At 32.7% G+C, this 16,776-nt stretch overlaps 1 protein-coding gene across 1 annotated transcript in view; it reads right to left on the bottom strand.

Annotated features, from left to right (window-relative positions):
* The window catches only part of ERO1B (endoplasmic reticulum oxidoreductase 1 beta), a 59,370-nt gene that overhangs the window by 6,950 nt on the left and 35,644 nt on the right, over positions 1 to 16,776 (bottom strand). The window contains exons 7-12 of the mRNA XM_051993552.1: positions 14,762 to 14,882; positions 14,611 to 14,657; positions 9,162 to 9,188; positions 8,063 to 8,155; positions 7,335 to 7,581; positions 6,104 to 6,173 (exon numbers count right to left, since the gene is read on the bottom strand). Coding sequence (XP_051849512.1) covers positions 6,104 to 6,173; positions 7,335 to 7,581; positions 8,063 to 8,155; positions 9,162 to 9,188; positions 14,611 to 14,657; positions 14,762 to 14,882 — 605 coding nt within the window. The remainder of the gene's footprint in view (positions 1 to 6,103; positions 6,174 to 7,334; positions 7,582 to 8,062; positions 8,156 to 9,161; positions 9,189 to 14,610; positions 14,658 to 14,761; positions 14,883 to 16,776) is intronic.

Here is a 16,776-nt window from a genome sequence, read left to right as displayed (position 1 = left end):
GAACCCATGCCAGGGTAATTTTTTACAGCATTATCCCTTGCACTCACTTTTGTTCTGATTTTTCCCCTCCCTCCCTTTACCCCCTCCCCCAGATGGCAAGCAGTCCTTTATATGTTAAATAGGTTACAGTATATCCTAGATACAATATATGTGTGCAGAACCGAACAGTTCTCTTTTTGCACAGAGAGAATTGGATTCAGAAGGTATAAATAACCTGAGCAGTTTATAGTCATTCCCTAGTGTTCTTTCTTTGAGTGTAGCTGCTTCTGTCCATCCTTGATCAATTGAAACTGAATTAGCTCTCTTTATAGAAGAGATCCACTTTCATCAGAATACATCCTCAAACAGTATCATTGTTGAGGTATATAATGATCTCCTGGTTCTGCTCGTTTCACTTAGCATCAGTTCATGTAAGTCTCGCCAGTCCTCTCTGTATTCATCCTGCTGGTCATTCCTTACAGAACAATAATATTCCATAACATTCATATACCACAATTTACTCAACCGTTCTCCAATTGATGGGCATCCTTTCATTTTCCAGCTTCTAGCCACTACAAACAGGGCTGCCACAAACATTTTGGCACATACAGGTCCCTTTCCTTTCTTTAGTATCTCTTTAGGATATAAGCCCAGTAGAAACACTGCTGGATCAAAGGGTATGCACAGTTTGATAACTTTTTGAGCACAGTTCCAAATTGCTCTCCAGAATGGCTGGATGTGTTCACAATTCCACCAACAATGTATCAGTGTCCCTGTTTTCCCACATCCCCTCCAACATTCCCCATTATCTTTCCCTGTCATTCTAGCCAATCTGACAGGTATGTAGTGGTATCTCAGAGTTGTCTTAATTTGCATTTCTCTGATTAATAATGATTTGGAGCATATTTTCATATGACTATAAATAGTTTTAATTTCTTTGTCTGAGAACTGTCTGTTCATATCCTTTGACCATTTATCAATTGGTGAATGGCTTGATTTCTTATATTAGTCAGTTCTCTATATATTTTGGAAATGAGGCCTTTATCAGAACCTTTGACTGTAAAAATGTTTTCCCAGTTTATTGTTTCTCTTCTAATCTTGTCTGCATTAGTTTTGTTTGTAGAAAAAATTTTCAATAGTGATCTCTAGTTCTTCTTTGGTCATAAATTCCTTCCTCTTCCACAGGTTTGAGAGGTAAACTATCCTATGCTCTTCCAATTTATTTATAATCTCATTCTTTATGCCTAGGTCATGAACCCATTTTGACCTTATCTTGGTGTAGTGTTAAGTGTGGGTCAATGCCTAGTTTCTGCCATACTAATTTCCAATTTTCCCAGCAATTTTTGTCAAATACTGTGTTCTTATCCCCAAAACTGGGGTCTTTGGGTTTGTCAAAGACTAGATTATTAAAGTTATTGGCTGTTTTGTCCTTTGAATCTAACCTATTCGATTGATCAACTAGTCTATTTCTTAGCTAATACCAGATGGTTTTAGTAACTGCTGCTTTATAATATAATTTTAGATCTGGTACAGCTAGGCCACCTTCATTTGATTTGTTTTTCATTAATTCCCTTGAAATTCTTGACCTTTTGTTTTTCCATATGAACTTTGTTGTTATTTTTTCTAGGTCATCAAAATAGTTTTTTGGGAGTCTGATTGGTATAGCACTAAACAGATTAGTTTAGGTAGTGTGGTCATCTTTATTATATTTGCTCGCCCAATCCAAAAGCATTTAATATTTTTCCAGTTGATTAGATCAGACTTAATTTGTGTTGAAAGTGTTTTGTAGTTTTGCTCATAGTTTCTGATTTTCCCTTGGCAGATAGATTCCTAAATATTTTATACAATCAGTAGTTACTTTAAATGGAATTTCTCTTTGTAACTCTTAACTGTTGGACTTTGTTAGTGATGTATAAGAATGCTGATGACTTATGTGGGTTTATTTTGTATCCTGCAACTTTGCTAAAGATGTGGATTGTTTCTAATAACTTTTTAGTAGAGTCTCTGGGGTTCTCTAAGTATACCATCATATCATCAGCAAAGAGTGATAATTTCGTTTCCTCACTGCCTATTCTTATTCCTTTAATCTCTTTCTCAACTCTTATTGCCAAAGCTAGCATTTCTAATACAATATTAAATAGTAACGGTGATAGTGGGCAACCTTGTTTCACTCCTGAACTTACTGGGAATGGTTGCACACTAATTTTCTTTTTAAAAAAATTGAATGTAAATAGCAATTGTTTCTGCTGTGGCCAGTAACCCTCCCAGATTTATTTATTTATTTAGATTTTTTTTTTTTTTGGGGGTGGGGAGAGGGGACTAAATGAAAGAGGAGATTCTTTGTGTTGCTATCTAGCCTTAATCACTGATCCAGGGGAAAAAAAAGGAAAATCAGGGATGATGTTGATGTTGAGGTAATTTGGAATATGGAGTTGAAGAGAAGAGATAGCTGGCTTGTGGCACATGGCCTCATATTTTTCAATGAAGCATTTTGCTAGATTCTCTAATGACAGCTGTTTCAATTTGAGTTGTATATTCTTAAGGAAACAAAGAATTTGTCTCCCAGAACTGTTACTGACTCTGAAACACATATAACAAAACATAAGAAAGGATTATATTGCAAAACAAATCCAGATACTTTGCCAGTATATATAATAGTTGTGCTTCTTGAAGACAGACGTAAGATGTAGTTATTTGTGAATTTCTCACAGTACTCCACAAAGTGCTTTGCACATTTTGCTTTCAATAAACATTTTTCAAGTAAGTTTTATAAATTGGCAAATGCCAGTTGATTTTCAGTTTAGTACACCATCATTTATAGAAAGAATTCTGAAGAAACCTAAAAGGTTGATTATCTAATCCAATCTTCCACTTAACCAAGATACCTCTGCAACAGATGCTCAACTGCCTTATGCATACATAGTATTATTAGGAAGCTTATTGCCTTATAGTGTAGTTCATTCTGTTTTAAAACTAAGTGCTGGAAACCTTTTCCTCTTTTGCTAACGTTGCTCCTTGTAACTTAACCCATAGGTTCAGATTATATTGTGGGGCCTTACAGAGAATGACCTTTTTCATAAGAGTCCTTGAAATAAAGATCATTCCTTGACGTTTTCTTCCAGAAAAATTGTTCTACTTTTGATCATTTATCATTTGGGGAATGGCTCTTTTATTTTTTATAAATATGACTCATTTCCTTATATATTTGAGAAATGAGACCTTCATCAGAGAAACCTGCTTCAAAATTCTTTGCACAATTACTGTTGCTAACCATATTTCCTCCCCTAACAACTCTCTCTTGCTTCTAGGATCACACACATAAATGCTTCTGTTTGGTTTATAAACCCCTTCACAACCCTGTACTATCCTTCATATACTATAGGTGGTCTTAATGATCCTGGACCATGACATTCCACCTCCTTTCCTTCTCCCTAAGCTGTTCCTCCAAGCCCACAACAAATGCCCTCCTTGCCTCGGTTTTACAGAATACCTAGAAGATTTCAAGGGACATCCAGGTAGCAAAGTAGATAGATTGCTGGTGCTGGAGTCAGGAAGATATGAGTTCAAGCATAGGTCATTTGCCCCTATGTGAGCTCCTCAAATGCTGGTATTGTTTCATTTTTGCATCATTATCTTCAGTACCTACAAGTGCCTAGCAAACAGCAGGCGCTTAATTAATGCTTGTTGGTGGACTGATTGGCTGCCCTTATACTAAGCTTATGGTATACAAACCCCACAAAACTTTTTCAGAAAGATTGTTAACCAGGCTTCTCTCATCTTGCAGCTGCAGTTTCTTGAATCCAAATGTAAGAGTTTACACTTCTCCCTATTAAATTTTACCTTATTCAAATCAGTTCAATGATCTACTCTCTGTCAAGATCTTTTTAAATGATTTCAGTATTATCATTCATCACTTGAATGATTTTCTCCCAATTTTGTGTCACCTATAAATAACAAAAATGTTATCTATGTCTTTATCCAGGTCATCCATTTATGAATGAAAAGCATTAATAAGTACTTACACTACATGCCAAACGCTATACTAAGTCATTGATAAAAATAAGAAACAGCTTAGGACCAAGCAGATTGAAACCTCCTTCCAAGTTGACACTTACTCATGAACACTTGGTTTCACTAGTTAAATGGTTTCTAACTCACTCAATTATGCTATAATGTCTAACACATCTCATAACCTATTCATCACAAGGATATTATTAAAAATACTTATCAAATTTTACATTGCTAAAAATCTAAGTAAATGGCAATTATAGCATTCCCCTAGATCTCCGATTTAAGTAATCCTTTAAAAAGATGAAGAAGTTTAATGTGGCACACCCAAAGAATTATCTGAAAACAAAGCTCATTTGATTTTTAAAATATTCCCTTGAAAAACTGTAGGCAAATTCTACTTTATTCATTCACTTAAAGTGTAACTTCAACTTGCATTTAAAAACAAATGCAATTAATAATGCTAATCTAAAATAAGAAGATATCATGATTATTTCCTTACATAAAATAAAAAGACACCAACTCCCAGCAACATAAGACTCAATAAGATAACATAAAATAGGGGATATGTTTACCATCATATATATTGAGTCAGCAAAAGCAGATATATCAAAAAACTGTGAATAGCTAAATTAAATTAGTTATTAACAAAAATAGTGCTCTCCTGTTGCTATCACAAATAACAAGTAGTTCTATATTAGTCAATTAGTCAACAAGCAAACAAATTTAGTAGCTAATAAAAAAAATCTAAAAATAAATGGCAGGTATGCTTAAAGGAAAGTGAAAGGTCTCATATCTTCCAATGTTCTCTTATCAGTAACCCACTGTAATACCATTTTATCAGAACAAGTAAAGTGGGGCAGTGGATACAACTCTGATCCAGGGGTCAAGAGAACCTGAATTCAAATCCAGCTTCAGATACTTAATATGTGTGAGCCTGGGCAAGTTGCTTAACCCTGACTGCTTCAAAAGAAAAAAAGTTATGGAATTTATAAGGGTAATGTTATAATAGGTTCAGTGGATGGAAAATCCTCCCCAACATATTTTTTCCTTATAGCTATACCACAGGGATCTAGAAATTTAGGAATGCTGGTAATTACAGAAATATGTTAATTTCTTCTAATTTTTTCTGTTTCTGGCATCTTCTAAATGTATGGGCACTAGAAATAACAAAACTTCCCTAGAACAGGAAGTTAAAAGGCTACTAAATGACAGATATTGAACTTGAAATCAGGATAAATTTGTTCAAAGCATGGCTCTTCCACTTCAGCTGGGCAGCCTTGGCTATTTCTCAACATCTACAAGTTTCAGTTTATTCATCTGTAACATAAGAGAGGCAGGACTAGATGATCTCTAATATTCCTTCCAATTCAAAGTCTATTCCACCACTTAGTGAATTTTAAATTTGTTGTACATAAGTATGTTCACATGAAAACAAAATATTCATTTCATCAGAGTTTATGTATACATTTCTCCAATTGGATGAATATCTGGTTTAATTCCCTTCCCCCCTTTTTTAATGATGCTACAAACTATATATACAAACTACAATGGCCAACTCAGGTCACAATATCATAACAAGATGTACTTGCAATAATATAACTTTAAGCTTAAAATGCTCAGCTTTCCAAATCCTTCTGATCATTTTAAAAAATGTTTCCCTTTTTTAACTGGAAAAGCCAGGAAGAGGAAGATAACTAGTAAAAATGGGGGGGGGGGGGGAATGTATATATTCTCTCCTTCTGTGTTTATTAATAGTGCCACAATATACAAAGAATCAGGAAGATGCATCTTCTGGAGTTCAAATCTGGCCTCAGATACTTACTAGCTATGGTACCCTATGAAAGCCACTTAACCCTTATTTACCTCAGTTGCCTCAGCTGTAAAATGAGTTAGGGAAGAAAATAGCAAATCAGTCCAGTTATTTGCCAAGAAACCCCAAATGGGATCACAAAAAGTCAGACACTACTGAAAAAAATCTAATCAAACTTATTTCAAAAAGACAGAAAAATATTTGAGAATTAAAAGAACAAAGGTCAATAGGAACTGAAATAGGACTAATTTTAAAAATTAAAAATTTGATTTTGAAATGTTAAAGAAATGTTACTGACATTACCTTTAATGATTTAGCCTCCTTTTGGTTTCCTGCAAACATGGATTTCTCATCAAAATGCATAGGGAAGGACCTGATCAAATAACAATTTTATAATAAAAGATGGATGAAAATTTACACAGTGTGCATTAAAGCTACGTAATTTTTATCGCAAAAGATAGTTTTAACTTCTAATATGACTTTAAGTTACTAATATCATTCATGGCTTATCCACTAAATAAAAAATGACAATTAATGTGTGAATTGTCCAATAAAAAACTTGAATCAAAATGATAGATGTATTATTATAACATCAAAACAACTAAATGAAATCATGTACTAAAATGTCATAATGAAAAATAGGTGAGTAATTTAAGCCTGATACAAACAAAAGCATTTTAAAATTCTACCAAAAAAAAAAATACCTAACTTGCAATTTTTCTATCTCAATGTCCAATAAGTTAAAAGCCTAAAATTTTTGGAGAGGGCACATCCATTTTATGTAGAAAGCAATATAATATAACATTGGACTGTATATCAGAAGTCCCGATAGGTTAGAATTCCTAGGTGTATGAAACTGGGCAAGGCACTGACCTCCCTGAGGTTCAATTTCCGTAACTGTAAAATAGGGATAATAATATTTACATTACGAACCAAGGCAGAGCTGTTATTACAATCAAATCAGTTAACAGATGTAATGTGTTTTATAATAATAAAATATTATATGAATGTTAGTTACAAAAAGCACACATCTTGGAGGATTACGATAATTTATCCTTGTTTCAAAGAAATGAAATGCTGGCTAAAAAATACACTACAAAGTTAAAATAGCCATGTATTAAGTAGAGATTCAGAAAGTGAGCAAAAACCAAAAATAGACAAGGAATGAAAGTATCTTAAAAAGTGAGCATGTGAAACATGACACATTCCAGATAGAGAAATGGAAAAGTTTCTATGCACAATTCAAATTTAAGAGTTCTATATTTTGAAATATTAGTAGTAATAATTTCTTAAATGTGAAATGAAAAAAAGTTTCAGGTAAAATATCTAGAAATGTTTTTAAACTCCATTTCCGGAAATATTTTCAAATAGTGATGGTATTCTCATGATGCTTTAAAAATCTAATTCTGTCATTTTCCCTCTATTGACTCTCACATTACTCTCCATTTTTTCATTTCAATTTTTAAAAACGCTATTGGCTATCTTTTATATAAAGTTAAGAAATAATTTCAAATCACTGAGATTCAATTCTTACTTTGTATCTCGGAAGATCTCCAACAAAAGGGTTTTTGTCTCGGCATCTTCTTCTACATTTCCAGTGTAAAGGTCAACAATTGAGCGCTCAAAATATGGGGCAACCTTTGACAGAGCGCGGAGTTCAATCAAGTATAAAAAATAGAGGTTCTTTAATCTTCTAGGACCTTCCCCTTTCGTCTCCACAGGGTCAAAGCGACGCTTAAACTCTTTGATGTTGGGTCCCCAACTAGGTTTTCCCCAGGTTTCTAAACAGATAAAGGTAATAATAATATTGTAACAACAACATAACAACATTATCCTCTCTATATGGATTACCTATAACATGGGAAACATGTATTTTCTTTCTTTGCTTAAATATTAGGCTGAACAGCATAGGCTTCTCTTGGGCCTGGTTCCACCACTACCTAGTGCAGATCATCTAAGGGCTGTTTCAAACAGGGGCTGGTTTGCTCCTCCTTAGGTATTAGATTTAATACCCACAAACTTCCCCCACCTACCCTCACCCCAACCAAGGGCTCAATATATTGATGCTAAACTTAGTGAAGGTATACAACTTGCATGACCTGCTGCAGTTGAGAACTCCTGAACTTAAAGATCCACCAGCCTTAGTCTTCCTGGTAGCCGGGATTATAGTCATGCAGCCCCATACCTAATTTATCCATTTTTCATAATTATTTTATTTAGTATATATAGAATGTAAAATTTAATATTTAAAAATCTAATTACCTTCCAAAAGGTATTTTGCAGACAGATGTAAGTTGATGCTAGCATGAAGCCCAGAAATCAGTTTATAGAATACTCTTTTCTCTAGACATAAACCTATACGGGAAGACATTGTAGGAAGGGGAGAACAACGCATTTTAGAAGAATGAAAACAATAATCCATAGAATTTTAAAATTAAAAGTCAATACATAATCCAAACAACTTTAGGAAAGCAGTCTTCTATTCATATTCTATATATTAGGAAAAAGAACATAGCTAAAATTTATTGCCTTTCTTGATCCATATTCTCGCTGAGTGGTATATAGTAAGTGGGGGGAGATACACACACACATTTAAAGAATAATCTATACTGGAAATATATGCTGAGGATGGTCAACAGCATTAGGCTCTCTCTTTTTCTGTGTGTGTGTGTGTGTGTGTGTGTGTGTGTGTGTGTGTGTACTAGATACACACAGACACATACATTGAAACATTCATAATAGCCACTTTTATATTGGCAAAAAGAAAATGGAAATTACATAAGTTTTCACTGACTGGAGAAGAGCTGAACTCATGATGGGAGAGAAATGTATTAGATTATTACTGTACTTTAAGAAATTATAAACATAAGCAATTCAAATATACATGGTAAAACCGATTGTATGAAATGATGTACAATTAAACGGAGGAAATATATAGAATAATTATAACAATATAAACTTATAAACAATAAAAATAAACTGAACTCTTTAAACACAATGACCAATCTAGGTTCTGGAGAACTGAGAATGAAAAACAGATTCCTTTTTTCAGTAGGGATGGATTTGAAGGTGGAAAGGAAAAGATAAAATGCTACATCAGACCACTTGCTTTGCAGGTACAATTTTGCTTAAATGTTTTCCTACTGAAGTGGAGCATTTAATACTGGAAATTAGTATGATTTTTTAAAAAGGTACCAATTAAAAAAAGGCATGACATCCTTGATCAATTTTTTTCCCCAAAGTTTTTTCACAAAGCCAAAAGCAGATGAACTGTTACAGTAAATACTAAATATATTATACACACACACACACACACACACACACACAAAGTGCTGATAAATTATGTTATTTAATTATTTACCTTCTAGCCATTTGTAGAATGATTCTCCTGAAAAGAGAGATTTTGGTTAAAACTCTTAATAGTCAAACAGAAACCAGACTAAATTAAAATGACAGTATTGAGAGCTGGAAGGATTCTTGGCTATGTAATAATTTTATTTCATATATAAGAACTCTGAAGCCAAAAGGTTTAAGTGACTTGCTCAAAGACATATAGATCAGCAAGTAGCAGAGTTGGGTATTTGAATCCTAGTTCTAGATCTAATGCTTCTAATGAATCTTCTGATAAAACTCCAATTTTAAAATTGTCCAACATTTACGGTATGCAGAACTCTATGGTACGTATGGCAACAAATACAAGTAACATTTCTGTGCATTGCCCATAAATAATTTAATTACTTAAATTGGTTAGGAGAATGTTCCTAAACAAATGATTCCTTGAATGTATTAAAAAGTTAAACCTTTCAAATAATTTGATAGCTTAAATAAAAGTATCCTCTTAATACCTTATCTTCTCTAAGCTAAACATCTAGCGTTCTTTCACATAATTCTTAGGGGTCTCAGTCTCCAGTTCTCTCATTTTCCTAGTTAACTTCTGGAAGTAAACCACTTTGTTAATTTTCTTTGATATTCACTAATGATATAAGGCAGGAAACCAGAAATATCCTATATTCAAACAAAAATATAAAAGATTACATATTCCAAATCTAGAAAAGCTAAAGATATCATAAAGAAAATCATCTAGTGAAGTCAGTTCTCTCTACCATGACTATTTCTCAGAGAAATTATCGTAGAAGAGGAGAAGTTGCAAGAAACTAAAGGTCTTTAGAAGCAATATAATGATAACATGGTCTTTTTAATATATGAAACTAGTCCTTCTTTACTCCCAAAATATAACAGGATAGCTTTACATTGTACCTAGAATCCCAATTTTGGTGTGTTTAACAAAAATTCTTTACTCACTGATAAGCAGTTACCTAATAATTAGAGTATTTAAAAAAACCCCACATATACAGATTATAACTGTATATAACTGCATGGGTATCCATGCATATGTGTGCACACCTGTGTACATATATGTATACAGTGTGTGTGTGTGTGTGTGTGTGTGTGTGTGTGTGTGTGTGTATGTGTGTATGTGTGTAAGCCAGGTGGTGCAACAGTGTCATGTCTCATCTTCCTGAATTCAAACTGGCCTTAGACATTAGCTGTGTGATCCTGGGCAAATAAATTACCCTGTATGCCTTAGTTTGCTCATCTATAAAATAAATTGGAGAAAAGGACACATCATTCTAGTAGCTTTTTCAGGAAAACCCTAAATGAGGTCATGAAGAGTTAGACACAAATGAAACAACAAAACAACAAATAAATATATGTGTATGTTTACATATATGTATACATATACATTCACTGACAAAACTAAGGTGATGATTAAGGAAGGAATAACTGAAGTTTAGTGTTCGTTATCTTATAAAAATATGTGTGTGTGCATATATATATACTCACACACACACACATATACACATCAGAAGATATCCAAATTTGGCTTTTAAAAAAGTTTTCTTTTATATGCTGCAGCTCCAAATATTTTCATTTCTTGAAATATCAAAATTTAACTCACCATCATCCTTTCCTGGGGGGGGGAAAAACATAGTAGTTATTTTAAAATATATAGAACAGTTAAAATCTATTCCTATATACATTAAGTATGAGAAATGAAAACATATACTACTGTATTATACTAATAACTTTGGATTAGCACAAAGCAAATGATAAGACACCCAAAAATTGAAGAATTATTTATCCTGTTACTAGAAAAAGTCCAATGAATAAAATTTAATCCATAATATGAATATATGAAATAAATGGTATTGTTAAGGACATACTATTATCCAGGAACTGTATCAGGTTCTAGGAAAACAAAAATCTAAGTCTCTTCCCTCAAAGAGCGTAACTTCTAACAAATGAAATACAACATGTGTACCAATTTTGTGCATAATCTATATTATAGGAATAAAAATACTTCCAAGTATATCATATGGAATAAATTTTCTTATAGAAAGTCACCAACTACAATTCTTCTGATAGGATGAAGGACCACACATCATCTTACTATGTAAACTGTCATTATAACCTCCAGATTCCTGGCCAAAAATCTTCATACTCAGGACCACGGGGCTTTTCCATGTTTTCTGCAGCTGAACACTGTTAGAATCTGAGGTCCTTGACAACAATGACTGTCTTGTTTTTCTCTTTTAAAGTAAGACTTTTACTTGGCACAGACTTAAGTGCTTCACAAAGACTTTTTAAAATCAGTTATACATACAGAACCAAAAATTTTTACATTCATTTCAACTATTTTATGCTGCAATTCCTTCATCTAATACTGCACATTTTTTTCCCTACCAAAATATACACTCAGAATTTCACTAAAATTAGAGAGTGCAGGAGATGCTCTGGTTGCTATAAATAAGAAGTGATGACTACTTAAGCCATTCCCCTGGCACAAAATAGGTTTATATGTCTGAGAAATTCAGAACACTTGAACAGATATGCACAGTAGTTAATTAAAAAGATGATCAAAGATCATAAACTTACAGAAGCCACAGAACAGCTGGACTGCAAAGATGTCTACTGTGATTACATACCATGCTAGTACTTGTACCCTTTTCCTTTACTTCCCTTCTCCTATATCCTCTCTCCATTATAGTCATTATAGTTGACTCATTGGTTTCTTTCTATATAAAATGTCCTCCTCCTATATCTTTGTCTCTTGTCTCTGCTTTTTCCCCTTTCCCATGCTTCTTTTTCTAGTCACAACAGAGAATGAAAATAACCTTTTTAGGATTTATTGTATTTATTCAATGAAGTTTCACACTATTCTTAATTCTAAAAGCAAATAATTGTTTACATTTAATGGGAAAAGTAACTAAATCAAATTTGTTTTTATTTTCTGAGATCTTGACTGATTTCTATCTCTTTCCCTCAGATTACAACTGAAAAGGAGAAATGGATTGTTACCTAAATGTGTTGGATTTAAAGTTAGTGGACCTGTATGATTTGAGCAAGATGCTTAATCTAAATGGACCAGAGTTTCCTCATCTATAAGAAGATCAGCAATATGATAAGAGGACTCTCCCAAGTTCTAAAACTATAACCCTATGTATCTGAAGAGGAATTAGTTGTTCTGCTTAGTCACAGAGGACAGAACTATATTTAAGGAAAAAATTCCTGAACAGTTAAATGCTATTCAAAAGTGGAAAAGGCTGTTTGTTTTGTGGATAGGAATACCCTCTTTCATTTGAAGTCTTCAAGCAAAGTAAAGGGCAACTTCAGGGGAAGTGACAGAAATGGGTCTTATTAATAAAGAAGAGGTTGGACTTTACTTACAAAACTGAGGTTCTATGAAAATAAGGAAAAGAAGTCATCTAGGAAGCCAGTTCCTTCTACAAATATAGTCCTTCTATAAGTAAATGCAAATCTGTAGCCTCCAAATGGTCCCATATCTAATGCTTTAATATGGAATGAAGGCAACTCTAGGCTATCAAGAGGAGAGCAAACAGTGCATAAACTGACAGTCAGCTGTTGTCACATCAGAAAGGACTGTCCCAACAAGACATCAGTTTTCCATAGTCTCACTTAGCTAAGCACAGATTAGGATGGTCATGTTTTTGATTCAGGGTACCTCATAAAACAGAGGAAGATAACAAAATATAACTTTGTCCTGTTGTGGTATCTTCTTCATGACAGTGCTAGAGTGTGTGTGTGTGTGTGTGTGTGTGTGTGTGTGTGTGTGTGTGTGTGTGTGTGTTATAGACTATGAGGAGCAGAAAGTGTTAAGAATCACCTATTTTAACATATAATACAAATTAACCCTCCATCTTGTGGTGATAACTTCCGTTTCCTCAATAGAAACAGCAAAAGAAAAAGGGCTGAAGGTGCTAAGAATTACTTAATCATCTCTAAAAATTAACAATAGTTATTATGTTATGGCAGCTAAGTACAAAAGAATAAAGAACTGGGTTAGGAGTCACGTAAGTTCTAGGTTCAAATTTGACCTTGGATGTTTCCTAGATCTGACCCTGAACAGGTCACTCAATCTCTGCCTGCTTTGGTTTCTTCGTTTATAACATCCCAGGGTTGTTGTGAGGATAAAATGTAGAACACTTTGTAAACATTATAGTGCTATATAAATTATATTATATTTTATTATATTACATAAATAGATATCATATCAATGTTATTTTATTATTATGTGTAAAATCCTTATCCAGTTATCAATGGCCACAATTACTGGAGAACTGAAATTGTATCTATCTTGATATCTTTACCATAAATGAAACCAAGAAATGAGAGCTAAGGTGCAGCTGAATGGGAAGATGGCTCATGTTGTTTCGGGAAGATGGCTCATGTTGTTTCTACATGGTGAGGCAACATTAGGCAGAGTTGGTAAACCTTAACTTGTGACAAGCATTTGTCAAAATAAAATAAAACCAAATACCTATGTAGGGAGTAAGAAGGTATGAAAATTCTAAAACAGCCTCCTAAATTAAATCAACACATATCGTATTCAAATAGTTAATAACTGAAAAGCAAAATTAGATATAAATAAAGATAGTGCTATAGAGAAGATAAGGTAGTCTCTATACCTAGGAACCGATGATTTAAAATTCTATTCAAGTTATAAGTTCAATGGAGATAAGAAACTCTCAAGAAGTAGATTATGTAGAGACAATAACAAATTCTGAAGAACAAGAGCGAATGGAAATCAAACTGCTATAGTGGAAAAAAAATACAGAACAGTCCTAATAAGTTGAGTTTAATCCCTAATTTAGAGTAGCAGAGGTAATATTAGAATTTTTCTGAGGATTCTGTATTTTCTTAGTACAGGTCTATGCTGGGAACAGCTGTCTCAGACATATCTATATGTAACTAACTTTATTTCCTATGGATTCTTAGGACTAAAAATAAGCAGAATGGATAACCTGGCAATAGCTCTAATTGTCTCAAACTAGTTACCAAATGGTAACACTTGCTAGTGCAAAGTCTACCCAAAATGGAAATAAAACATTAATTTAATTCAAGAAAGTTGGAAATTAGTTAATACCTATCAGAGTTGTTAGGAAGCAAAAATACTTAAGAACCTACATGTTTAGGATTTCAATTTTGTAATTGAATATAATTTAAGACCATATTCTATAAAGTTTTTTCAAGATATCTTGCCATCTATCTACCATGAAAAAAAATCTGACCTCTAATGACATTTTCATTTATAGATTCAGTTTTTATTCGATATAGCATGTACGTAAATTATATAATGAAATCTCCTATAAATGTATAATTAAAAAAATACATACTGGAAGCATAAATGAACAACATAAATCATTTTTATCTGCCCACTAAAAAGGCAAGATTAGTTACATAGAGGGATTCTGAAGATAGTTCTAAGTACATAAATGCAGATAACTCACCCCAGCTGGGTGCCAGTGGATTCAAAGGACGATATACAGATCGAGGCCTGAAAGAAAGAAAGAAAATGAGATTTAGGAGCATAAATTGCTATTTTCAAATCACATATACCTATAAAATACTATCCTCCCTTTCCCATCCTTTGACCATTACTTGAAACAATTTTCTTCATAGATGCTATTCCACACTCTCCATGCAGAGGGTCCTTTGTATCCTGTGTAACGCTCTGGGTTTAGCAACAGGTCCACATACTGGGCAGCTGGAGATCTCTCATCTGAACAGGAAATAATTCTGAATTATAAGTCTCATCTCATCCTTTATTTAAAACTGAATATCACAAAAAACAACTAAACTATGACAAAAACATACGAAATATTTAACGTTTAAAATAATAGTCACAAGAAACGATAGCATCCTATGAACAACCATGATAAAGTAGCATATTTATGAATTAGCATAACAATAATAAAGAAAAAATCACTAGAAATTATCATTTTTTGTATTTGGGTAATATTCTTTCCTGTTTAACTAGGGATTCAAAAAATAAATTTATAAACTTTAAGAATATATACAATTGAAAAAATCTATGGGAGGCATAACCTATTTTAATTGTTTATTTTTTTTATTTTCTCCCTTAAATATATACATACCTGACTAAATAACCTGGGAATATTTAGTTTGTGTGGTCTAAACACACACTGAATACTTAAAAAATGTATTATTGCTGTTACTAAAATTTGCCTCTTTTTGGGGGGCTTATTCATAAAATTTATGAATTTTGCTAGAAAACTATAATTTTAACTTATGTAAATGCTCAATTTTCAGTAAAACCAATGGCAAACATTACAGATAACACATATGTATAATATAAACACCTACAATTGTCAGGCAGGCACTGCCCAATTATAGAGAATAGTTTTAAAAAATTGTTCATCTAAAACTTTTATTGAACTAAAAAACAGAACAAACACAATTATGTATTTTTTAAAAATTGGTATCATTACTATACAAAATTTTAACTGTTATACCATAAAAAGTCAGCTTTTTTGATATGTGTGTTTTTTTTTTTTAACTTTCCTTAGAATTTACTATTTAAGTAAATTTTGCCATTCCAATCCCTCTTTCTACACTTAGCAGGACTCTGCAAACTGATGTATTTCTATATGGACAGTATACCTTAGATAAAATATATGATAAATTTTATATGCACAAGCAAAACAAGGGTGCATGTGAAGAAATATTCTCACTTCTAAATTTGCAAAATAAGATTTCTTCTAATTTGAGGAGAAAAATCTAACCCTGATTTCAGCGTTTCAGATAACAAAAAGTTTATTTAAAATATAATTTTAAACAAATGAAAAAAAGCTCAGTATTGCTCACATAAATATTGTAAACATTTGTTTCTTGAACTTTCTTTACATAACACAATTTTAGGCATCATATTCCACCAAATTTGTGACACCTGTAGGACTTACTTCTTAAATTCTAACATTCCATTTTATTCAAATTCTCTGACCAAACTATCTTACTTGGACTACTATATTTTCTCACCAAACTTTCTTCTTCCTCAGTCCTGTTTTTAATAATAGCACACATCACCAAGAATTTACTGATGACTTCCCATGGTACCATAACTAGTAAATACAGCAAATTCATGTACTGCATTTTTTTAATCCTAAATATATATTCTTATATAATATTTTGATCAGTTTTCTAACATATCAGAATTATCTGCTGAAAGTATGTTCAATAAATTCTGATTCTTGGTAATCCAAAAGAAAAAGTATCGGACAGTGGTGTTTTCCTCATTGCTGCCCATTGAAGGCAAAGGATTAAAAAAACTTCTCTGTATCAGTTTCAACTGTACAACTGGGATATAATAGTACTTACTTTACAAGACTGTCATGAGGATCAAATGAAGCAATATTTGTAAAGCATTTTTATAATAGTGCCTGGTACTTTGTAGGCACTTAAAATTTATTTTCTTCATCCTTTCTTTCTCTATGAATTCAAATCACTAACCTATATAAATTACATCTTTGGGTACTAAAGGAACTGGAAGATGTGATTTCTACATCAGTCTGATATGTGAAACATTGTTAAAAAAAAATACGAGAGATATTATTAAGACTAGAGAAGGACAAATAAGGGAAAGAATGAAGACGTGC

This window comes from Antechinus flavipes, chromosome 4 (assembly GCF_016432865.1).
Source record: "Antechinus flavipes isolate AdamAnt ecotype Samford, QLD, Australia chromosome 4, AdamAnt_v2, whole genome shotgun sequence".
NCBI classification, from domain to species: Eukaryota; Metazoa; Chordata; class Mammalia; order Dasyuromorphia; family Dasyuridae; genus Antechinus; species Antechinus flavipes.
This window is presented reverse-complemented; position numbering and strand designations above follow the sequence as displayed.